The 27,317-nt window shown below is 36.1% G+C and overlaps 2 protein-coding genes across 3 annotated transcripts in view; both read right to left on the bottom strand.

The window, feature by feature from the left end:
* The window catches only part of MAGI2 (membrane associated guanylate kinase, WW and PDZ domain containing 2), a gene marked incomplete at its 3' end in the record, with an annotated part of 1,332,164 nt that overhangs the window by 1,225,672 nt on the left and 79,175 nt on the right, over positions 1-27,317 (bottom strand). The gene's annotated exons all lie outside the window — the stretch shown is intronic.
* Positions 25,749-26,768, bottom strand: LOC308622439 (clathrin light chain A-like). The gene has a single exon (XM_081243889.1). It carries the CDS (start codon positions 26,687-26,689, stop codon positions 26,048-26,050), a length of 642 nt encoding a protein of 213 aa, XP_081100015.1. The 5' UTR covers positions 26,690-26,768; the 3' UTR covers positions 25,749-26,047.

Below are 27,317 nucleotides of genomic sequence, written 5' to 3'. Positions count from 1 at the left end.
TGAAAATATCAGCAACAAGTTATGCAAAAGAATCAAATAGAAAGTATAGAACTTAAAACACAATAACAGAGATAAAAATCTCCCTGGATGGGCTCAATAGTAAAGTGGCAATAAGTGAGGATAGAATTAAGGAACTTGACGACAAAAAAATAGAATCTATTCAACTTGAACAACAGTGGGAAAATAAACTGGGGGGAGGGAGAAAGAAAGAACAGAGCCTCAGGGACTGTGGGACAAAAACAAAAGATCCAACATTTATATCATCAGAATCGCAGAAAGAGAAGAGGATAGTGAGACTGAATAATATTTAAAGAAATAATGGCTGAAAACCCTCCAAATTTCATGAAAGACAAAACCTACAGAACAACAACAAAACAAAACAAAACCTCAAAAATAACACATTACTTACAGGGAAGTTCCAGTTCAAATACTAGTGGATTTCTCATTTGAAACCACAGAGTAAAAAAGGAGGTAAAACAATATTTTTCAATTGCTAAAAGAAAAAACTACCAACCAGAAATTTTATAACGATAAAGCTACCTTTCAGGAAAGAAGAGGAATTGAGAACATTCTCAGATGATAGAAAACAACAAGAAGTTATTAATAGATGACTTACTCTTAAAGATTGGCTAAAGAAGTTTCCTCAAAAAGAACATTACCAAATTCTGATAAAAGAAAACAAATAAATAGAGAGACACACTCTATTTGTAAGATGGAAGACAGCATAGTAAAACATTCCTATCAAAATCCAAGCAAGGTTTTTGTAGATATAGACAAGCTCATTCTAAAATTTGTATGAAAAGGAACACGCCCTGGAAGAGCTAAATCAATCTTGACAAAAAATAAAGGAAAATGAATCATTTTACTCAATATTAAAGCTGTCTATAAAGCTATAGTAATCAAGACAGTGTGCTATTGGTGAAGGGATAGATAAACAGGTCAATGGACCAGAATAGAGAACTAGAAATAGACCTGAATATAAATATACTCAACTGATTTTTTATACTAGTGCAAAAGTAAATCAATGAAGAAAGAATAACATTTAACAAATGGTTGTCGATGCAACTGAACAATCTTAGGCAAAGGAAAGAATCTTGATGCAAATTTCATACAAACATTAACTCAGAATGGATCATGAATGAAAACATAAAATATAAAATAACCAAAAAAAACTTACTACAGTGTGGTATCACACCTGTTAGAATGGCTATTATAAAAAAGACAAGAGATATGGTGAGGATATGGAAAAAAGGAACCCTTGTAAACTTTTGGTGGAATGCAAATTGGTGCAGCCACTGTGGAAAATAACATGGAAGTTCTGCAGAAAATTAAAAATAGTACTACCTTATGATCCAGTAAACCCACTTCTGGGTGTATATCCAAAGAAAAGAAATCACTATGTTGAAGAGATATCTGCACCCCCATGTTCACTGGGGTATTTTTCACAATAGCCAAGACATGGAAACAACCTATAGGTCTGTTGAGAGATGAATAGATAAAGACACATACACACACACGCACACACACATATACACAGAGGAATATTATTCAGCCATAAAGAGGAAATCCTGCCATTTGTGACAATATGGATGAAATTTGATGGCACTATGCTAAATGAAATGAAATAAGTTAGACAAAGGAAGACAAATACTGTATGATCTCGCTTATATGTGGAATCTAAAAAACAAACAAACAAACAAAACTGAACTCATAGAGATAGATTGGTCATTGCCAGAGGTGGGCGAATGGGGAAAATGGGTGAAGGTGGTCACAGGGTAGAAGTTATAAGATGCTACAGTTATAAGATGAATAAGTTCTGAGTATCTAAGATACATCATGGTGACTATAGTTAACAATACTGTACTGTATAGTTGAAAGTTGATAAGAGAATAAATCTTAAAAGTTCTACACACACACACAAACACACACACACACAAAGATAACCATGTGAGATGATGCATATGTTAACTTTTTGTGGCAATCTTTTTGCAATATATATATATATATATATATATATATATGTATCTCAATTCATCAGATGATACACCTTAACTTTACACAATGTTACATGTCAATTATATTTCAATAAGTTTGGGAAAAGAACTTTTAGGAAAAATAAGAGAAAATCTTTAGGCACAGTGTTCTTAAACAAATGCATAAGCCATAAAAGGAAAAATTTATAAATTAGATCTCGTCAAAATAAAAAAAAAACTTTGCTCTGTGAAAGTCTATGTGAAGAGGGTGAAAATACAAGCTAGAGACTTGGAGAAAATATTTGCAATCCACATACATAACAAAGGACAAGTATTTAGAACATGTGAAAAAACTCTCGAAACTCAACAGGGAAAAAACAATCTACTTAGAAAATAAGCAAAAGACATGAACATCCACTTCAACAAAAAGGATATACAGATGGCAAAAAAGCACATAAAAAGATGTTCAACATCACTGACTATCAGGGTTATGCACTATACACCTATCGGCTAAAATTTAAAATGGTGACAACACTAAATGGTGGAAAGCAAGTGGAGAAACTAGATCAACTACACGTTGTTGAAGAAATGTAAAATGCTACAGCCGTTTAGAAAATAGTTTGGCAATTTCTTATAAAACTAAACCCGAATAATCACATAACTCAGCACTTGCACTTTTGAGCATTTATTCCAGAGGAATAATAATTTATGTTCACACAAAAACCTACAAATGAATACTCATAGCAGTTTTATTTATAATAACCCAAACCTGGAATCATCACAGATGTCCCTCAACAGGTGAATGGTAAACAAACTGTAGTGTGTATGTGTGTGTGTACGTGTGTGCGTATATATACATGCACACACGTACACACACTACACACGCACACGCACACACACACAGTGGCGTACTACTGAGCAATAAAAAAATAACAAAATACTAATACCAGCAATGACTTGGATGAATTGTCAGGGAATTATGCTGAGTAAAAAAAGTCAATCCCAAAATGTTACACACTGTATGATTCCATTTACATAACATCTTTGAAAGGACGATGGATTAGCAGTTGAATTGCCAGGGCTCAGAAACAGGGTGGGGAGAGGTGACTGGGTCCTAACAGAGCAATAGGAGAGATCGTTGTTGTTCAGTATCTTGACTGTGGTGGATATAACAACCTAATTAGTGATAAAATTGCATAGAACCTAAGACACAAAATCACACACAAAAGAATCCAAGTAAAACTGGAAAAGTGTAAATAATATTGGTGGATTGTTTAAATGTCAATATCTGGTTCAGATAGTATACTATAGTTTTTCAAAATGTTATTATTGAAGGAAACTGGGTGAAGTGAACAAGGAATCTTTGTAGTATTTCTTACAACACCATATGAATCTGTATCTCAAAAATTTCAAGTAATTAAATTAAAAATTAAATAAAAAATTCCTACTACATTCCAGATTCACTGTTACTGTCTATGTTTTCCTTTTCTGTCATATACCTATTAAAATAGAATTTCTTCATAAGATACATTGTGATGTTAAGCAAGCACACACAACCCAATAATTTATGCCTGGTATGTAACAAGGATTTCTTTCATATACAAACTTATCTTTATTAAAGATGGCAGTCCACAAAACTGCATTTTTAAATGTTTCCTGTCAACTTACAGAAATGATTTTCCTAACATATTCAGATTTAACCTGAATATTAAAAGAATTCTCCCGTTTTAGGCAAAGAAGAACTTGACTTTAAACACAGCCTGCTAGGAAGGCTGAGAGTCTCAAAAATTAAAATTAACTGATCCTGGTAATTCAAGAAAACTACAGACCAAATTCCTCCTTCTTCTACTTATCCACCCCTTGCAAGAATTCAAAGATTAGAAATTAAAAGAACAGTGCTGCTGCTAATATCTAGAAATGACCATGAGTATGGGACAATTTATGAATTAAACTCATGGGTAGTATGATATTTAACTAATTGATATTGGTCAGTTCTTCTGAGAAGACTCTACGGCTGGTGTAGAATTAATCAGTGGGAAGTCTTACTCAAGGAAAGAATCTTAATGCACCATTGATGTTGTTAATTTTTTATTTTATTACCTTTTAATAGTAAGATAATTCTAAAGAAAATTGAGTGCTTTGGGGGATGGAAGGAACAGAGATGACCAGGCAGTGTAGTAGAAGGTTAAAAGCACCAAAGGTTTTTGGCACCAGAAAGACCAATACTGTGTGTGCTGTGTGAATCACTGCAGACCCTATAATGGCTCCTGCTGACAAGGAAGGCTTCTGCCTGACAAGATGGGGTTGAGGAATCCTGGTATGGGAAATATTCCATAATGTAAGAAACTAGGCAGAGCTAAGGAATACAATACCAAAATAGGCCCTAGAAAAGCACAGAACCAGATGAGAAGTACAAGATTTCATAAGCAGCCAAAGGAAGTACTGATTGCTTTGCTTATCTTCACTTAAGGTCACAGGAGTAGTATCTTTGCCTGCAGAATTTTCCACCATTTGGAGTTCTTCCTGACTTTTCCAGATGTTTTTTTCAAGAAGAGAAGCATGGCCATGGAAATATTTATATAAGGACTCACACTACTGGCATTTCTATAGTTGCATTTCTTTACGTTGTTATTGCTGTTCTCTTTCTCATTCTTCACTCTTTTAGCTTTTGTTTCATTAAGGGAATATTCTGGTTCTGTTAAAAAAATTTGAAATATAGTCTACATACAGTAGTATATTAGTTTCAGGTGTACTGGGAATATTCCAGTTCTTAACATAAAGTTATCTCAGCCTTGCATGAGAATTTTTTATTGCTGTGATATATGCTAGTTTTTAATCAGTAACAATTTTTCTTCTATATAATTTAATTACTAATTGAATTTACCTACCATCATTTATATATTTACATTTTCTGCTCTTATATGGCCTTTCTCCAAGCTAATGAACCTTTATAATTACTGAGTGTTTTTGAAGGAAAAAAATATCTTTTATATTTTAACCCTATTATTTACATCTTACTTTCATTGTTATATATCCTAATTCAATCATTAATGTTGCATCATCCTAATTTTCATACGTTTATTTTTTTTACTTTATTGGTTCTCTATTTTTATTTCTTTTATTTTGGATATTACCTGCTTTATCACTGATTTTTTAAATCTTTAATGTTTTTATCTTCAGGTATATTTTATTCTTTTTCTTTTGTGTTTCTTCTATTTTACTCACATTTTAATCTTCTACCATCCTTTTCTTATTTTAATGACTACTTTCTCTTCTCTGGTTTTTACTTCACATTTTAATTTAACATTTCCCTGTTGGTCATGTCTCCAGGGAAAAGTTCACCCATGACCAGCTCTACTACTCTTCTTTCATAGCTGCTTCTGTGACCACCAGCTCCCTTAGTGGGTTTCTTGGAACAACCCTACCCAGGAAGGATTCAGATGATACAGATTTTCAGTATAGCCTTGGTTCCCTGCAGATTGATCATGTCCTTTACCACATATGTGGTTAAGGGCTATTTTTTTAGGAAAAAAGCAGTCCTTGAATTCATTTATTTCAAGTGATGGGAGAGAAGAAATAATTCCAGTTATGCTTGGTTTAAAAAGTGCTACTTGACTTTTTAAATGCCTATTTTAAAGTCCATTAGTCACCTAAGCTACAAAGTGCAAGGTGCTACCCCACTATCACAATCTCTGTGACCATTGTGGGCATTTATCTCTGAAGGTTAAATATTTTAAAGATCATTCTTGACCAAAATATAAGAGAAAAGCATTCATATGTGAACTGAATAACTCTAAAAACAGTAAATTTTAAGTAACTTACACACAAAAAGTAAATTAGAAAACATTTAACCAGGTATAATTCTGATTCTCTTTTAAGGAGAAATAGGGATTATTTCTAAGCATTTCTACTGTAAAATATAGAACCTACACTTCAGAAGTAGAGTTTTATAGGCAGGCTTTATATAAATTCCTCAAACTCAGAAAATAACTTCTTGTTAAGTCCCAGTGGGTAAAAATAAAAGCATTCTTTCTCAAAGTGTTTGACAGTTCTGCACATGGACCTAATCAATTTTTCTTTACTCCATTTCCACAGATTGTTCTGCCAGCAGAGCTTTCTAATTTTTTTTTAACAGCATCACCTCTGATGAAACAATTCAGCGTATTCTGGCTTCTCTAACCATGGAACATACATGATACACTCAACAGAAATACAAAGGCTTTTTCCATTTTTCCTCATCTACACATTTTCTGTTCAATCAGGAACTCTGGTTGATGCTGGTATAAAAACCTGTTATAGCAAATGTAGAATGGCCTCCATGATGCTACCAGGATATGGACAGCAGCAGGCATTGAAAGTTGTATATATTATATCCTGATCCCAAAGTTATTTTCCTAGGCTTATACAGCTCCCAGCACGATTTAAAATTGGAAATCTATGAGGTATGATAAAAGATGAGACCAGTTTTTTGTTTAGTTGTTGCACGTGGAATAAGTAATACATATGCATACATGCACACACATATGTGTGTTTAAGATGCTCACAAAATTGAGATGAGTATCAAAATATCACCTACTACTCAAAATTGATAGTTGGTCATGTTTGTTTTGTCTTACACGAGAAAATATCATAGATATATTTAAGGTTTTCCTTCGACCCTAGCCCCATTCTCCTCTCCTATTCCAAGAGTAAATTTAATATAGCCTATCAAACAGGATTTTTACATTTCTTTATATTTATATATTATGTCTATTTCTCTGCAGGTATATTCTCTTTAAAAGGTGCATATTAATATATTTCATTATTTTTAGTGGTAATCATATGTTATGATATGTAATCATGATATTATATGTATTCCTGTTTAGGAACAGATGTGGTAGCTGAACAATTTGCACCTACTTCTAAGTTAGATATTTTGTGTCTTTTATTTTTTTTATTTTTTGACAAGAATCCCTAAACATTTTATTGTACATATCTACAAATAGAGATTGGACAATACATTCACATTACAAACAGTTGTTTATTTTTTTTACCACTAGAGTTTGCTCACATGTTCATGCCCTTATTTGTGTAAGCAGTGGAGACTTTACCATATTGATAATCTAATTACATTTTTACTAAGGATCAATGAAACATTTATACATTCTCTGTGTCAACTAATGGGAATTGGGAAACCTAACGTGCTTCTTTGGAAAGCACTTGAATCCTTTTACTGAAATTTACACTTATTAAAAAGGATGTATGTTTTGAATCATTATACTTATATCAATAAATATTATAGTGTTTCAATCAATTATAAAATGGAAAAGGATCAATTAACACTTAAAACAAAAATCCTTTTGGCAGGACTGGGAACAATGGCCACATCCCATGGTTCCGAAATAATTAACTTGCTCATTTTGGTGAGTTGCATTAGTTGTCTTTAATGTACGGTCATCGTAGAAAAGATCGAGTATAGAAATCTGGCTCTGCTTTGCTTGAGCCTTAAGAGTATTACCCTGATCCCCACACAATTGCCTCAAATTAGAATGCATAATATGTCAGCAGAAAAGTCCATAACAGATAGAAATACATCCCTTCTTCTCCTTCAAACTTTACTATCTTTCACTTCCAAAGAGGGATTACAGATAAAGACCAAAATCAAAACTAAATTATTAAACTGTATCATGGCCAATTTTTCTCACTTTTGAAGCAACTTTTTGGGGATTCCATCATTTCCAGTAAGTGTAGCTATATCTAGCCTAATTAATAAGTATTGGAGTGAGAAATCAAAAAAATAAGAAACATCATGCTCTTATCAAATATCCATTAATGTCTATGGATATTCCATTTTTTCCACAAAGTCTTCTCTGGTCACTCTAGACAGAGTAATAATATTTTTTTTCTAAAACCCCACAGCATTGTGTCTACTCTTCTATCATTTTCTCTGTAGTATTTTAGCTATTAATGTCCATGACCAGTCTTCAAAATAAAATTATAAACAAGAGTGTCTTAACATCTTGGAATCTTCACTGAATAGAAAAGTACATTAAAGTATTATCCTATGAGGTAGCTGCTAGTATTATGCCATTTTATAGATAAAACACTGAGGTCTAACTTTAGGGTCAGAACCTACATTGTCTGATTCCACTACCATGTACTTAACATATATATAGTGCTTGGTGTAATTGTGAGAGATTAGCAAACCAGTGTACAATAGCTTCTGGGGCCAGGGTCCAAAGCCCTGTCCAAAATGGAGCTTGTTAATATTTTCACTTCACAGAAGTATCATTTTATATGAAAGGTTATGATACTAAGAATTCAAGGAATGAAACCAAGCCAGGAGCTAACTGATGAACCAGGTACCTAACTTAGAGGAGTTTAGCAGGAAGTAATGTAAAGAATGTCAAAGCTTGGTATTGGGATGACAGAAAGACATTACAAATTGATCCACTGGAGGGTTCTAAATGATAATTATTGAATATGTAGTAGGATAGACTAGACTTAAAATAGAATAGACTTAGAGCATAAGATTTAGAAAGTAAGCTCCAAAACAGTGATTTTTATTTATTATATTCACTACTACACCTCAATAGCTAGAACGCTAACTTTGTATGTAGAAGGTACCAAACAAATAGTTATTGAATCACTGAATGAATGGTTATGAAGGTTTCTTTGAATGTATCAGGAAATACATTATACCACCCAATTTTCAGCAGCTCCCTGCTCCCTCACCAGCTTCTCTCTCCTCAGGGACTCTTCATTTTACTACTCTGGGCAGTCACTTCCTTTCACTTTCACCACAACTAAATATAGGCTCCTGTCAGTCTCTAAAGTTTCTAAACACATTAAAAGTCATTCTATATCAAATTCAGGAAGCACCCTGCTTTGGAAAAGTTGAGAAATGCTTCAAAAATCAAATGTCTGATGAGAGAGTCTGCAGAGAATAAAGAGCTTATATTTATAGTTGTTACTGCAAGTGAATGATGACAAATACTTCATTTGAGGTTAAATTATTTTTATCCAAAGAAAGGAGTAAGTTAGCTAACTGCTAAATTAGCAACTAAAATATTATCATTTGGTAATGTTTTTGATCATATCTATCAATAGATACATACATACATACCACATATATGTGTGTGTATATATATAAATAATATGCATATATATACCTATATCATATATATATATACACACACACATACCATCTATAGATGGTCTAGATATGAGAGATAGATAGACAGACAGGTAGATAGATATGCACACATTGTGATATTATTTAGCCTTAAAAAAGAAGGAAATCCTGTCATTTGCAAAAACATGGAGGGCATTATGCTTAGTGAAATAAGCCAGACAGAGAAAAACAACACATGATGTTACTTATATGTGTAATCTAAACTTTTTTTAAAAAATTTAAAAAGTCAAACTTGTAGAAACAGGGAGTTAGAAAAGTGGTTGCCAGGGTCTGGGGGTGGTGGGGGAAATAGGGTGAGGTTGGTAAAAGGGTACAAACTTTCAGTTATAAGATAAGTAAGATCTGAGGATATAATGTATAACATGGTGACTATAGTTAATAACACTGTATTGTATAATTGAAATTTGCTAAAAATGTAAAACTTAAACGTTCCCACCAAATATATATATATATATATATATATGAGGTGGTGGATATATTAGTTAACTCAGTGGAGATTCCTTGCACAATGTAATCAAATCATCACATTGTACACTTTAAATATCTTACAATTCTGTCAATCATACCTCAATAAAGCTAGAAAAAATATAAGATTTAAGGAAAGATAAATGCATGTGTATTGAGTATAACTTTATTCTATATGACCAAATGAACAGTAGAATTTGAAGTCTCATCAGAAATATATTTTGGGGTAAGACTGCTAAGTCATATACTCAGAGGGTAAACCTGGCTCTACCAACAAGGGGCTAACTGATCGTTCATCGAGCAAGCCATGTAATGTGTTTGTAACTGGTGATGCTCCTAACTGTAGAACTGGGCACTGATTTTGGAAGAACAACTTTCCTACTGTGTATGTATAGTTAAAAATTCTAAAATAAGACCAAAAAGAATGAGCTACAAAAATATTTAATCATCACATGAAAATAGTCTTTTCATTTAGTTTATCCCTCACCTGCTCTGAAAACAAAGCCCAAATATATATGGAACTTTAGTCCTAACAGTGTATTTTTACAAACATAAGCTCATTTGACTTTCATGATAATCTTGTGAAATAAGCTAGACAGGTCTAATTATTCCTACTGCTTGGATTGATAATTGAGATGGCCTTGAGTCAATATCACACTGACTACAACAAACATTGAGGAATCCAGAAAATGGCAGTAAAACAAAGAGTACAGTTCATGTTCATGTTATAGGAAGGACAGTCTGAATAACTGAGAGGTTTGAGTATAAAGTTACAGAACATTTAAGATAATAGGCTTCAATTATAGGTATCTGAAAGATTTAAAATAAATATTTTTTTTTCTCAAACTAATCTCACTGCTTCCAAGTAATGGTCCTATTGAATATACATTTTACATTACTGGAGAAAATTGATGTGCAACATCATACTACTGATTTAAATTATGCTGTTAAAATTATTCTCTTATACTACAGGCTAATATGTTAGTCTACCTAAAAAAAAATCTTTCTTTTCATGGTTGATCGAAAGTACACTTTTGGCACAACTTTTACATATTTTAAATTAAAAAGCTATAGATGAATGGATTTTAACTACATATGTTAATATATAACATCTATTATATAATACATATAATCAATGAAAGAAACAGCAAATCATTATTCAGCATTTCTTATTAGGTATTTGCTTGGAAAATGCAAAAATTACTGAGGACTTATTCCTCTGGTTGAGTCTACCAGGAGGGAAGAATCACACACAAGACAAATATTATAAGTAAAATGTGTGAGAGGTGTTTAGAGAAAGAAGCCCTTTCTAAATATTAAAGAAAACTTTTTTTAAAGTTTCATGTTTCATCCCATAAAAACATGCTCCTTAATAACTAACAACTACATGTTTTAAATGTCAGATATATTAGGTATAGTCTGTGAAATGGGAGTTATGTTGATCCTCCAAAGCAAGATTATAAATGAAATCCTCTCAAGTGTTAAATTATCACAGGCATGTCATGCTACCAAACTGAAGAAAAATGTCTTACGATTCAGCTCCACAATAGGAGATGTGAAAATCTGTAGCACAACAAGCCTCTAGCTTCTAGCTACACAGCCAGCTTGTAAAATGATGGCCTCCCAAGGAGCAGTAATGGCAAGAGATTTAGACTCATTTATAAAAGTGTTTTCAGCTTGGGAGAAGATTCACTGCCATTCATTATCAGACAGCATCAATATCAAAATCAATAATGATACTTCTGAACACTATTAAAATATTGGCAGTGAAGCCAAGTTTTTACATTTCAGCAAGCGAAGCAAATGAAAAAAAAAAAAAAGAAAAAGAATGCCAAAGCAGCTGCTACATAATGAGGTGAGGAATGCAATCAAGCACAAGATGGACAGCCAAAAAGCTTCAAGGGCAAACGAAAGTATAATGTGAACCAATGTAACATCAACATCAATTGCTTCAGAACATCAGCAGCAGACAAGCATCACTGGAGGGAACAATTAGTGACAGTGACTTGATTTGGGAAAAATGAGTGTCTACAACGAAAACAGGAGATAACAGATAAAACAACAAAAAGCTCTAGGAGTAAGAGCTTTAATCATTCTCATCAAAAAAAACAGTGCATGTGGGTAACATATAGGTCATTGTTAGCCTTCCTTGTCCTCATGGAAAATATCACCAGTCAGTAAGTTGATAATCTTTATGAATGCACAAGGCTCTAATGTATGTCAAAAGTATAGTTCATTAAGCTGAACAGTTAGTGATTCAGAGCAGAGATCTTTTTACAGATAATTAAGAAATCTTGGTTAAACAGATGGAGGAGACAGATGCTACTCCTTCTCGGTTCTCATATTTTTGGGGTCAAGCTATCCCATGATTTCTGTCTTCACCAGATGTGATGTAAATATGGAAAAAGCATTTGATTTACTGGATGCTGTTCAGGCTGTTATGAAAGCTAAGTGGAGTAACTAAACTTTGATCTAATTATCTGGAGATAGGGGACAACAACAATAGGAAAAGTCATTTAGAAATTAACCCAAGTTTTAATCATAGCAAAGACATATATTAACTCTGTAGCAGTCACTTGTCTAAATGTTTCTAAACATTAACTCACTTAATACTCATAAAACGTATATGAGGTAGCATTGAGCAATTTTTCACATCAGGATACTGAGATACCAAGGGGATAAATGACTTGTCCAAAATCATACAGCTAATAAATGGCTATATTCTAGAGTATTATCTGGTCCTTTTTTTATTGCAGCATCATTAGTTAGTTAGTTTCTGCTGTATAAAAAAGTGAAACAGCTATATATATATATATATATATATATATATCCATATCTCCTCCCTCTTGTGTCTCCCCTCCCACCCTCCCTATCACACGCCACTAGGTGGACACAAAGCACCGAGCAGATCTCCCTGGGCTATGCAGCTTCTTCCCACTACTTATCTATTTTATATTTTGTAGTGTATATATGTCCATGCCACTCTCTCACTTCTTCCCAGCTTACCCTTCCCCCTCCCCATGTTCTCAAGCCCATTCTCGACATCTGAGTCTTTATTCCTGTCCTGCCTCTAGTTTCTTCAGAACCATTTATTTTTTTTTAGGTTCCATATATATGTGTTAGCATATGGTATTTCTTTTTCTCTTTCTGACTTACTTCACTCTGTATGACAGTCTCTAGGTCCATCCACCTCACTACAAATAACTCAATTTCACTTCTTTTTATGGCTGAGTAATATTCCATTGTATATAGGTGCCACAGCTTCTTTATCCATTAATCTGTCGATGGACACTTACGTTGCTTCCCTGTCCTGTCTATTGTAAACAGAACTTCAATGAACATTGTGGTACATGACTCTTTTTGAATTATGGTCTTCTCAGGGTATATGCCCAGTAGTGGGATTGCTGGGTCGTATGGTAGTTCTATTTTTAGTTTTTTAAGGAACCTCCATATTGTTCTCCATAGTGGCTGTATCAATTTACATTCCCACCAACAGTGCAAGAGGGTTCCCTTTTCTCAACACCGTCTCCAGCACTTATTGTTCATAGATTTTTTGATGATGGTGTGAGGTGATGCCTCATTGTAGTTTCTTTTTTCTTTCCTTTTTTTTTTTTTTTTTTTTATTTTGCGGTACACAGGTCTCTCACCATTGTGGCCTCTCCTGTTGCGGAGCACAGGCTCTGGACGCGCAGGCTCAGTGGCCAGGGCTCACGGGCCCAGCCACTCCGTGGCATGTGGGATCCTCCCGGACAGGGGCATGAACCCGTGTCCCCTGCATCGGCAGGCGGACTCTCAACCACTGCAACACCAGGGAAGCCCCTCATTGCAGTTTTGATTTGCATTTCTATAATGATTAGTGATGTTGAGCATCCTTCCATGTGTTTGTTGGCATTCTGTATATCTTCTCTGGAGAAATGTTTATTTAGGTCTTTGGCCCATTTTTGGATTAGGTTGTTTTTTTTGATATTGAGCTGCATGAGCTGCTTGTATATTTTGGAGATTAATCCTTTGTCAGTTGTTTCATTTACAAATATGTTCTCCCATTCTGAGGGTTCTCTTTTCATCTTGTTTATGGTTTCCTTTACTGTACAAAATCTTGTAAGTTGCATTAGGTCCCATTTGCTTATTTTTGCCTTTATTTCCATTTCTCTAGGAGGTGGGTCAAAAAGGCTCTTGCTGTGATTTATGTCATAGAGTGTTCTGCCTATGTTTTCCACGAAGAGTTTTATAGTGTCTGGCCTTACATTTAGGTCTTTAATCCACTTTGAGTTTATTTTTGTGTATGGTGTTAGGGAGTGTTCTAATTTCATTCTTTTACATGTAGCTGTCCAGTTTTCCCAGCACCACTTGCTGAAGAGGCTGTCTTTTCTCCATTGTATATTCGTGCCTCCTTTATCAAAGATAAGGTGACCAGAGGTGGGTGGGTTTATCTCTGGGCTTTCTATCCTGTTCCATTGATCTATATTTCTGGTTTTATGCCAGTACCATACTGTCTGGATTACTGTAGCTTTGTAGTATAGTTTGAAGTCTGGGAGCCTGATTCCTACAGCTCCACTTTTCTTTCGCAAGATTGCTTTGGCTATTCGGGGTCTTTTGTGTTTCCATACACGTTGGGAAATTTTTTGTTCTACTTCTGTGAAAAATGCCATTGGTAGTTTGGTAGGGATTGCATTGAATCTGTAGATTGCTTGGGTAGTATAGTCATTTTCACAATGTTGATTCTTCCTATCCAAGAACATGGTATATCTCTCCATCTGTATCATCTTGAATTTCTTTCATCAGTGTCTTACAGTTTTCTGCATACAGGTCTTTTGTCTCCTTAGGTAGGTTTACTCCTAGGCATTTTACTCTTTTTGTTGCAATGGTAAATGGGAGTGTTTCTTAGTTTTTCTTTCAAATTTTTCACCATTAATATACTGGAATGCAAGAGATTTCTGTGCATTAATTTTGTATCCTGCTACTTTACCAAATTCATTGATTAGCTCTAGTAGTTTTCTGGTGGCATATTTAGGATTCTCCATGTATACTATCATGTCATCTCCAAACAGTGACAGTTTCACTTCTTTTCTGATCTGGTTTCCTTTTATTTCTTTTTCTTCTCCGACTGCTGTGGCTAAAATTTCCAAAACTATGTTGAATAATAGTGGTGAAAGTGGGCAACCTTATCTTGTTCCTGATCTTAGTGGAAATGGTTTCAGTTTTCCACTATTGAGAACGATGTTAGTTGCAGTTTGTCATATATGGCCTTTATTATGTTGAGGTAAGTTTCCTTTGTGCCTCCTTTCTGGAGGGTTTTTATAGTAAAAGGGTGTTGAATTTTGTCGAAAGTTTTTTCTGCATCTATTGAGATGATCATATGGTTTTTCTCCTTCAGTTTGTTAATACGGTGTATCACATTGATGGATTTGCGTACATTGAAGAATCCTTGTATTCCTGGGATAAACCCCACTTGATCATGGTGTATGATCCTTTTAATGTGCTGTTGGATTCTGTTTGCTAGTATTTTGTTGAGGAGTTTTGCATCTATATTCATCAGTGATATTGGTTTGTAGTTTTCTTTTCTTCTGATTTTTTTTATGGTTTTGGTATCAGGGTGATGGTGGCCTTGTAGAATGAGTTTGGGAGTGTTCCTGTCTCTGCTATATTTTGGAAGAGTTTGAGAAGGATAGGTGTTACATCTTCTCCAAATGTTTGATAGCATTTGCCTGTGAAGGCACCTAGTCCTGGGCTTTTGTTAGATGATTTTCAATCACAGTTTCAATTTCAGTGCCTGTGATTGGTCTGTTTATATTTTCTATTTCTTCCTGGTTCAATCTTGGAAGGCTGTGCTCTTCTAAGAATTTTTCCATTTCTTCCAGGTTGTCCATTTTATTGGCATATAGTTGTTTGTAGTAATCTCATGATCCTTTGTATTTCTGCAGTGTCAGTTTTTTTTTCCTTTTTCATTTCTTGATGAGTCTGGATAATGGTTTATCAATTTTGTTTATCTTTTCAAAGAGCCAGCTTTTAGTTGATTGATCTTTGCCATCATTTCCTTAATTTCTTTTTCACTTATTTCTGATCTTTATGGTTTCTTTCCTTCACTACCTTTGGAGTTTTATTTGTTCTACTTTCTCTAATTGCTTTAGGTGTAAGGTTAGGTTGTTTACTTGAGATGTTTCTTCTTTCTTGAAGTAGGATTTTATTGCTATAAACTTCTCTCTTAGAACTGCTTTTGCTGCATCCCATAGGTTTTGGGTCATCATGTTTTCACTGTCATTTGTTTCTAGGTATTTTTTGATTTCCTCAGTGATCTCTTGGTTATTTAGTAGTGTATTCTTTAGCCTCCATGTGTTTTTATTTTTTGCAGATTTTTTCCTGTAATTGATATCTAGTCTCATAGTGCTGTTCTCAAATTTACCAAGGCTTAATTTGTGACCCAAGATATGATCTATACTGCAGAATGTTCCATGAGCACTTGAGAAGTGTATTCTGTTGTTTTTGGATGGAATGTCCTATAAATATCAATGAAGTCCATCTTGTTTAATGTATCAGTTAAAGCTTGTGTTTCTTATTTATTTTCATTTTGGATGATCTTTCCAGTGGCGAAACTGTGGTGTTAAAGTCCCCTAATATGATTGTGTTACAGTTGATTTCCCCTTTTATGGATGTTAGCATTTGTCTTATGTATTGAGGTGCTCCTATGTTGGGTGCATAAATGTTTTCAACTGTTATGTCTTCTTCTTGGATTGATCCATTGATCATTATGTCCTTCTTTGTCTCTTGTAATATTCTTTATTTTAAAGTCTATTTTGTCTGATATAAGAATTCATACTCCAGCTTTCTTTTGATTTCGATTTGCATGGAATATCTTTTTCCATCCCCTCACTTTCAGTCTGCATGTGTCCCTAGGTCTGAAATGGGTCTCTTGTAGACAGTATATATATGGGTCTTGTTTTTGTATCCATTCAGCCAGTCTATGCCTTTTGGTTGGAGCAATTAAGCCATTTACATTTAAGGTAGTTATCAATATGTATGTTCCTATTACCATTTTCTTAATTGTTTTGGGTTTGTTATTGTAGATCTTTTCCTTCTCTTGTGTTTCCTGCCTAGAGAAGTTCCTTTAGCATTTTTGTAAAGCTGGTTTGGTGGTGCTGAATTCTCTTCACTTTTGCTTGTCTGTAAAGGTTTTAATTCTCTGTTGAATCTGAAGGAGATCCTTGCTGGGTAGAGTAATCTTGGTTGTAGGTTCTTCCCTTTCATCACCTTGAATATGTCCTGGAGTCCCTTCTGACTTGCAGAGTATCTGCTGAAAGATCAGCTGTTAACCTTATGGGCTTTCCCTTGTATGTTATTTGTTGTTTTTCCCTTGCTGCTTTTAATATTTTTTCCTTGTATTTTTGATAGTTTGATTAATATGTGTCTTTGCATGTTTCTCCTTGGGTTTATCCTGTATGGGACTCTCTGTGCTTCCTGGATTGATGACTATTTCCTTTCCCATATTAGGGAAGTTTTAAACTATAATCTCTTAAAATATTTTCTCAGTCCCTTTTTTTTTTTTTTTTTTTTTTGCTTCTTCTTCTGGGACCCCATCATTCAAATGTTGGTGTGTTTAATGTTGTCCCAGAGGTCTCTGAGGCTGTCCTCAATTCTTTTCATTCTTTTTTCTTTATTCAGCTCTACGGTAGTTATTTCCACTATTTTATCTTCCAGGTCACTTATTCGTTCTTCTGCCTCATTTATTCTGCTACTGATTCCTTGTAGACAATTTTTAATTTCATTTATTGTGTTGTTCATCCTTGTTTGTTTGCTCTTTAGTTCCTCTAGGTCCTTGTTAAACGTTTCTTGTATTTTCTCCATTCTATTGCCAAGATTTTAGATCATCTATCTTTACCATCATTACTCTGAATTCTTTTTCAGGTAGACTGCCTATTTCCTCTTCATTTGTTTGGTCTGGTGGGTTTTTTACCTTGCTCCTTCATCTGCTTGTATTTCTCTGTCTTCTCATTTTGCTTAATATACTGTGTTTGGGGTTTCCTTTTTGCAGGCTGCTGGTTCATAGTTCCCGTTGTTTTTGGTGTCTGCTGCCACTGGGTAAGGTTGGTTCAGTGGGTTGTGTAGGTCTCCTGGTGGAGGGGACTGGTGCCTGTGTTCTGGTGGATGAGGCTGGATCTTATCTTTCTGGTGGGAAGGACCACACCTGGTGGTATGTTTTGAGGTGTCTGTGACCTTATTATGATTTTAGGCAGCCTCTCTGCTAATGGGTGGGGTTGTTTTTGTCTTGCTAGTTTTTTTGGCATAGGGTGTCCAGCATTGTAGCTTGCTGCTCGTTGAGTGGAGCCGGGTCTTAGCATTGAGATGGAGATCTCTGGGATAGCTTTTGCCATTTGATATTACATGGGGCCGGTAGGTCTCTGGTGGACCGATGACCTGAACTTGGGTCTCCCACCTCAGAGGCTGAGGCCTGACACCCAGCTGGAGCACCAAGACCCTGTCAGTCACACAGCTCAGAAGAAAAGGGAGGAAAAAGAAAAAGAAAGATAGGAAAAATAAATAAATAAAATAAAGTTGTTAAAATAAAAAAAATTATTGAAATATTATTAAAAGTTAAAGAAATTAAAAAGAGGGCTTCACTGGCGGCGCAGTGGTTGAGAGTCCGCCTGCCGATGCAGGGGATGTGGGTTCGTGCCCTGGTCCAGGAGGATCCCACATGCCACGGAACAACTTAGCCCATGAGCCATGGCCGCTGAGCCTGCGAGTCTGGAGCCTGTGCTCCACAATGGGAGAGGCCACAACAGTGAGAGGCCCGCGTACCGAAAAAAAAAAAAATTAGAAAGAAAAAAAAAGAGAAAGAAGAGAGCCACCAACCAAAAAACAAATCCACCAATGATAACAAGCGCTAAAAAGTATCCAAAAAAATAAACAAATAAATAAAAAGGACAGCAGAAGCCTAGGACAAATGGCAAAAGCAAAGCTATAGCAACAAAATCAGAGAAAGAGGCATACATATACACAGTCACAAAAATAAATAAAGCAAAAGGAAAAAATATATATATGTAAAAAAAAGAGAGCAACCAAATTAATAAACAAATCTACCAATGATAATACGTTCTAATTACTAAAGTAAGATAAACATAAAACCAGAAAAAAATTAGATGCAGAAAGCAAACCCCAAGTCTACACTTGCTCCCAAAGTCCACTGCCTCAATTTTGGGATGATTCGTTGTCTATTCAGATATTCCACAGATGCAGAGTACATCAAGTTGATTGGGGGGATATAATCTGCTGCTCCTGAGGCTGCTGGGAGAGATTTCCCTTTCTCTTCTTTGTTTGCACAGCTACTGGAGTTCAGCTTTGGATTTGGCCCTGCCTCTGCGTGTAGGTCACTGAGGGCATCTGTTCCCCACCCAGACATGATGGGGTTAAAGTAGCAGCTGATTCGGGGCTCTGGCTCACTCAGGCTGGGGGGAGAGAGGGGTACTGAATGCAGGGCAATCCTGTGGTGGCAGAAGCAGCATAACGTTGCAACAGCCTGAGGTGCACCATGTATTTTCCCGGGGAAGTTGTCCCTGCCTCACAGGACCCTGGCAGTGGTGGACTGCACAGGTTCCCGGGAGGGGACGTGTGGAGAGGGACCTGTGCTTACACACAGGTTTCTTGGTGGCTGCAGCAGCAGCATCAGTGTTTCGTGCGTGTCTCTGGTGTCTGCGCTGATAGCCACGGCTCGCAGCCATCTCTGGAGCCCGTTTAGGCGGTGCTCTGAATCCCCTCTCCTCGTGCACTCGAAATAATGGTCTCTTGCCTCTTAGGCAGTTCCAGACTTTTTCCCGGACTCCCTCCCAGCTAGCTGTGGTGCATTAGCCCCCTTCAGGCTGTGTTCATGCAGCCAAACCCAGTCCTCTCCCTGGGGTCTGTCCTCCAAAACTCAAGCCTCAGCTCCCAGCCCCAACCCATCCCGGCGGGTGAGCAGACAAGCCTCTCGGGCTGGTGAGTGCTGGTCGGCACCGATCCTCTGTGCGGGAATCTCTCCACTTTGCCTTCTGCACCCCTGTTGCTGCGCTCTCCTCCGTGGCTCCGAAGCTTCCCCCTGGCCCACCCACTGTCTCCACCAGTGAAGAGGCTTCCTAGTGTGTGGAAACCTTTCCTCCTTCACAGCTCCCTCTCAGAGGTGCGGGTCCCATTCCTATTCTTTTGTCTCTGTTTTTCCTTTTTTCGTTTGCCCTACCCAGGTACATGGGGAGTTTCTTGCCTTTTGGGAAGTCTGACATCTCCTGCCAGAGTTCAGTAGGTGTTCTGTAGGAGATGTTCCACACGTAGATGTATTTTTGATGTATTTGTGGGGAGGAAGGTGATCTCCACATCTTACTCCTATGCCATCTTGAAGGTCCCCCTTGAGCTCATTTTTGATACAATAAGGAATTTACAGGATATCCTATATCACTGTTTGGCAGGCATTCCATTGAAATGGAAAGATAATTTCATTTATATTCATAGGGACACACAGGAAATACTGTCAAGAAGATAAGATACCAACATAATTTTTTCTACGTATTCTCTAACAATCAATTTAATATTTCCTTCAAACTGGAGGAACATCGAAGTCTTTATGTTCTGATCACAATGTATGTTATTCATGCACTTAAGAAACTATTTCAATAAATATTTACTAAGTGACTTTACTATCTGAAATAGGAACATCTGGGGGAATATAGAAAAGAATAGTAATATATAATTTGTTTTTAAATTTGAAAACAAGAGCTAAGTGTACTTGAAATTAACTCCTTCAGCCACCAAATATTTATGCCTCAGCCTAGGAGGAAAATGCTTGTAAGTTACACTGTACATTTTCATATTTTACAAAACAAAGTATTCTGAACACAAATTAGGTGTGATGAAACCAGTGTGAAATGTGCACTGACTCCATAGCTTCTAAACAGCCCCTGGAGGGAGGCCACACTCCACACCCTTCAACGCTGTGGCTATTGTAGCTAGTCCCTCAGGGCTGCACAGAGGGGTCTTAGGTACTGGTGCCTGACTTGTACTGAACGTCCCCACATTGCTGCATAATTCCAGCAGCTTTTCATTCTTTTTCCTTTCTACTCTCTTTCTCAAAGAACTTCTTGTTACCCCTTTATCACTTAAGGCCTTCACAGTTTTCCCTTCTTTTGACCCTTTTGTCCTTTACTTTATTTTTTCTTGTGCTTGTGTCTGCTCTCTAACAGTTATGCTAAACATTTTGCTTTTTATAGCCATTGCTGGCTGACAGAACATTCTTTCTGGTCAGCAAAAAGATAAGCCACATTGCAGAAGGGCTACACTTGCTCTTGTCCATTAGTTCTTGAATTAAATACCTTGCATTACCTCCAAGTTTATTGCCCTACTGGAGAGTTGAGGGTAGGAAAGTATTACTGGATTACCAGTGATTTGAAATAATAGCTGAATTTCAAGCCTAGTTCTGATTTTCCATTATTACTATTTTGGATTTGTACTTAATATTAACTTGAATTTTTCCTCTATTAAATGTTTTTCAAATCCTTTACGATTTATTTGAATTGACTTATTTGTCTTTAAATAAGAAGTTGCCTTCTTAAAGTTATACACAAGTCATATACGAGGAAAGTAGGGTTCAGAAACTCAATAAAGGAAGCTACCATTAGTTTACTTAAGAAAATATATTGCTTCAAAGGATAAGTAACTATTTGCCTACTATTAACAGAATACTAATTTCAAATGATGGCAGTAAATATTATTGTAAGTTTTAAGTAATCAATTCTTATACAGAATATTTTTGACAATATGGGCTATTCTCATTTTTATAAAAGTTCATAGTTTAGACTATGCCACCCAACAAACTTAGTGATGTCTTACACTCAAAATTGCTAACAAACTTCTGCCCATGGATTTCAAATTACCAGTTTGGCCCAGTGTCTCAAATCTGAGGACTCAAGGCCATATATTAGACCCAAAATCAATGTTGCTCATCTGAGTCGATGTTAAACTGTAATCTTCCTGCAGTTAACATACATGTCTTTACTCCCTTTTTTTTTAAACTGATCTACGACCTGGATAGTCATACTTTCTCCTTTGTAATCTTTCTTTACCGCAACATCTCTTCTCCAGATTTTTCTAAAGCAAAATTTATAACATTCTCATTTTTACAACAAATTCCAGGCCCTCCTTCTATTTGCCTGAGAACTCAGTTCATATGCTATAGATTTTGCTATATAACATTTAAAAGGTTTGCTTATGTTTAGACTTCAGTACACTCTCTATTTGGTACTTAGAGATATTTCTAGTTCTTTCATACTTAAATATTGTCCTTCAAGGACTAAAATGCATCAATCTTTAGGAAGATATGTTAGAATTTTTATTTTCCTCTATGCAATGATTATTTCTTGAATTTATTTTATCGTAGTAAGAATAATTAATGTGAGAGCCAACCTTTTAACAAATTTTTAAATGCACAATACATTGTTGGTCTCTGATGCTGGCAGATTGGGCACTCAGTAGTAGCCAGATCAGCTTGGTAAGTAGAAGTTCACATTGTGTAACCCACAGATTACCTCCAACCCTGCCAACAGGACCACTTTGATCATGAGTCCATTGAGAAATGACAGGAGTAACTGGGAAAAGAAGCTGAATGGTATCCAAAGACCAGATCATCCTATCCACTTTATTAAAATCCTCCACTCCTACCAAAATAACTATTAGAACTAATATTTGAATTCAGTGAAGTTGTAAGATAAAAATCAACATACAAAAATCAGTTGCATTTCTATATACTAACAACAAACTATCAGAAAAAGAAATTAAGAAAACAATTCATTTATAATTGCATCAAAAAACATGAAATTAAGAATAAATTTGAGAAAATGAAACATCTATACACTGAAAGGTATAAAATATTGATGAAAAATTGAAGAAGACACAAATAAATGGAGAGATATTCTGAACTCATAAACTGGAAGAATTAATATTGTGAAAAATGGCCATATTACCCAAAGCAAAGCAAATCTAAAGATTTAATGCAGTCCCTGTCAAAATTCTAAACGTATTTTCACAGATAAAGGGGAAAAAAAATTAAAACCCCACAATCCTAATATTTGCATGGAAGCACAAAAGACTTCAAATAGCTACAGCAATCTTGAGAAAGAACAACAAAGCTGAAGGGATCACACTTTCTGATTTCAAACTATATTACAAAGCTAAAGTAATCAAAAGCATATGGAATTGAAAAAAAAAAGAAACAGACACATAGCTCACGGGAACAAAACAGAGACCCCAGAAATAAAACCATGAATAAACAGTCAATTACTTTATGATAAAGGACACAGGGATCTACAATGGGAAAACGATAGTTTCTTCAATAAATGACAGGGGGAAAATTGTACGGACACATGCAAGAAAATGAAACTGGAACCATAGCTTACCCTACACACAAAATTTAACTCAAAATGGGTTAAGGACTTAAATTTAAGAACTGAAACTGTAAAACTCCTAAAAGGAAATATAGAGGGTAAGCTCCTTGACATGGGTCTTGGCAATGAGTTTTTTGGATTTGACACCAAAAGCAAAGGCAACGAAAGCAAAAACAAACAAGTGGGACTACATAAAACTAAAAAGCTCCTGCACAGGAAGGGAAACCATCAACAAAATGAAAGGGTAACCCACAGAATGGGAGAAAATATTTGCAAATCATGTATCTGATAAGGGGTTAATGTCCAAAATATATTAAAACTCATACAATCACACAACTCAATAACCAAAAAAAAACAAAAACAAAAAACAAAAAAAACCGTTAACAATCCAATTAAAAATGTGCAGAGAAACTGAATAAACATGTGTCTAGTGAAGACATACAAGTGGCCAGCCACTAAGTGAAAAGATGCTCAACATCACTAATATTCAGGGAAATGCAAATCAAAAACACAAAGAGGGGTTTCCCTGTTGGCACAGTGGTTGAGAGTCGTCTGCCAATGCAGGGGACACGGGTTCGTGCCCCAGTCTGGGAAGATCCCACATGCCATGGAGCAGCTGGGCCCGTGAGCCATGGCCACTGAGCTTGCGCGTCCGGAGCCTGTGCTCTGCAACGGGAGAGGCCACAATGGTGAGAGGCCCGCGTACCACAAAAACAAAACAAAACAAAAAAACACAATGAGATATTACCTCACACCTGTTAGAACAGCTATCATCAAAAAGACAAGAGATAACAAGTATTGGCAAGAATGCAGAGAATTGGAATCTTTGTATACTGTTGGTAGGAATACAAAATGGTGCAGCTTCTATGCAGTGTTTGGTAATGCAAGCTACATAATGACCCATAGAGATCAATAAATGATTAATGACGCTGGTGGAAATTTCCACAATCATCTAGATTTGTGATTATGCAGAACTGGGTTTGAGTTAAATCTTATTAAAGTCCTATCAACTGTTTTGGCTTCTCTTTCCTCCTTTGTAAAATGAGGAGAGTGGTGAAGATTAAATGATACAATCAGTGGAAAGATTCTGACAAAGTGCCAAGTGTTCAATACAAGTTTATTAACATAATTATATAGATATAGTTTCATTTTAGTTTCCAATATTTCCCTTGTAAATATGTTACTATGTTGTAAATGTGTTATTAATATTCTTAGCTATAACAAACCAATAAGGAAGTACTTTTTAAAAAGTATTATTAAAACAGAAATTTTAATTTTTATAATACTTGTCTCCTCCTTTATATTTGTTCTACTCTAAAAATACAGTTTGAATGTTCCATCATGACAGCATTGATGTTAGTCCTGATAGAGCTGGAGAACAGGGAGAAGCGGTATTTCTTTCAGTACCCTCTGTAAGAATCTAACAGCTTTTGGCAAGCTGAGGAAGAAATAATTCCCAATCTGTCCTTAAGTCTTGAATCTAAATCTTACCATTTTACACTCAACCATAAATTATTTATCTAGACAAAGATCTCACTGTCTCTCACATTCATTTTATGATGAATGTTTTACCTTAAAAAAAGGCAGAAGTTTCTCTGAATTATAATCTAGTGGGAATTCTATTATAGCTCAATTTCACTATAGAAAAGTGGATCAAAACATGTTTATTAACAGAATATTTTTCTTCTTATTCTCCCCAGGAAATATGTTATGATGAATTTTCCCAATTTAATTCTCAATATTTAGAAACTTATGATAAATCACATTGTACCATAACATTCTGGGGACATGTTTTCAGACACAGAATATCAACACAAGATTATACAATACATACACAATCTGGAGCCAGACTTACTGGGACCTGAATCACAGCTCAATCTATTATCAGCTGGTGACCTGGAACAACTTATTTAACATCCTTTTGCCTCTGTTTCCAATAAGGGGAATAATAAAAGTGCCTGGCCACTGGGTTTGTGTAAGGGTTAAACAAGTTAGTTGAACAATAACCCTTGATCCTTAGCTCTTCATAATTGTATTTCTTTGAGGAATATAACTTCACTTCTTAAAAATAACTTTAAAAATTTATTTTTATATTTTGACATATATACACTAACATGTATAAAATGGATAACTAATTAGAACCTGCTGTATAAAAAAATTAAATTTAAAAAAATCAAGTTGGCATAGCTTACTGCTATTTTAAAAAAGACAAATTTATTATCTAATCACTGCCATATTATCCAATTAAACCAAAACTCAGAAATAAAAGAAAAAAAGTGTCATACATTTCAAAATATCTGAAAAGAATCTCTTCAATTTACTATCCCTCTCTAACAACAATGATACAAAATTATTTCTAAATTGTTTTCAAAAGATCTGAAAAAAGATCACAATTTTCTAAACACAATAGGATTGAAATAGACATTGAAAATATTAGTTTTTCTACACTTTTAGTCTAAGGCAGATACTTTAAAACAGAAGTGAAGACACAATTTGGCAAGGCCAGGACCGCTGGTAACCATTCCTCTCTGCCTCATGAGAATGCTTCACAATCCAATTGTCTCCATTTTGATCTGTGAAGGCCTGTGAGGATATTTGGGCTATTGTTTCCCACAATAGCTTTATGATGCTTCATCTCATTCTCTTTGAAATTACATTGAATAATAAGTAATCATACTTCATTTAGTATGATAATCTTTAGGTCCATTCATGTTACTGCAAATGGCATTATTTCATTCTTTTTTTTTTTTTTTTTTTTTTATTGTCTGAAACAGAAATTTATTCTCAGAATAATGCACAAAAGCACAGGTTGAGGCTGCCATTGGGAGGCTTCCCCTCCCTTCCTCCGCCGCCTTCCCTCCTCTTTGAATGCCAGGGACAACACAGTTGAAGGAAACATGCAATCACAAACAACGATCAACTCTAAAGACAAAAGGTTTGGTCCAAAAGAACTCAACATAATTAATCCAATTACCGTGAAGAGCTTCACTGAGTAGGATTAAGATATTGCAGATGTAGTGTTTCCACAGGGTGGCTCTTCAGTGCACCAGGGGGGCCTGCTTGAGGGAGATGAGGACAGAACGCATGCGGGAGACATCTTTGGCCTGCTTGCTGGACTTGGGGTTAAAGTCACACAGCCGGGCCACCCGCTCCCACTCAGTGCCTGGGGACGACTCTTCAATGTCATTTACAAAGGCTTCTTCTGCTGCCCTGTTATTCGCTTTCGTCTTCTGTAGCTGCTCGTCCTGCCTCGCATACCACTCATCCAGCTCCTTTATTGCTTTTTCTTTCCACTCTGCTTCCTGCTTCCGAGAATTGGCATCAAGGGCTTCCAAGCGTTCCGTTTGCTCTTCTCTCCATTTACGGATACTTTCAGGCTCTGACTGCAATTGATCCACTTGTGAAATAGCTGCATAACTGTCTGTTGGCCCATTACTCTCCTGGTAGTATTCGCCATTCATGATTCCATCAACAGCATCCGGACCCCCCGGCGGCTCGCCGTGCGGCTGGGGCCCGGGGGCGCCGCCGTCCAGGATAGCGAAGGCCTCGTCGTTCTCGATGCCCGCAATCTCGCTCTCCTGCTGCGCCAAAAAGGCCGCGGCAGGGTCCTCTTCGCCGGCCACTCCGTTCCCCAGCGCGGGGCCGCTAGCGTGGGCGCCGAACGGATCTAACTCAGCCATGGTGGGCAGTTCAACAGCACGAACACCGACGTTGAGAGACACACCAACCGACCACGCAAATCCGCGCCCGGCAGCAGCCGCTGTGGTGGCGACTGATATCTAGCGGGAGGAGGGAGAAGACGGAAGCGGAAAAACCCATTCTTTTTTATGGGTGCATAATATTCCATTGTATATATGTACCACACCTTTATCCAGTCATCTGTTGACTGACATTTTGCTTGCTTCCACATCTTGGCTATCGAAAACAGTGCTGCAATGAACGGTGGGGGTGCATGTGTCTCTTTGAATGATGGTTTTCTATGGACATTTGCCTAGGAGTCAGATTACAGGGTCATACGGTAGGTTTATTTTTAGTTTTTTAAGGAACCTCCATACTGCTCTCCATAGCAGCTGTACCAATTTACATTCCCACTAACATTGTTGGAGGGTTCCTTTTTCTCCACACTCTCTCCAGCTTATACTGCTTGTAAACTTTTTGATGATGGCCATTCTGACTGTTGTGAGGTGCTACCTCCTTGTAATTTTGATTTACATTTCTCTAATAATTAGCTACATTGAGCATCTTTTCATCTGCCTTTTGTCCGTCTGTATGTCTTCTTTGGAGAAATGTCTATTTATGTCTTTTGCC

This window comes from Mesoplodon bidens, assembly GCF_964165515.1.
Source record: "Mesoplodon bidens genome assembly, chromosome: 9".
Taxonomy (NCBI): domain Eukaryota; kingdom Metazoa; phylum Chordata; class Mammalia; order Artiodactyla; family Ziphiidae; genus Mesoplodon; species Mesoplodon bidens.
Note: the sequence above shows the minus strand (reverse complement) of the source record. Positions and strands in the feature narration are given on the sequence as shown.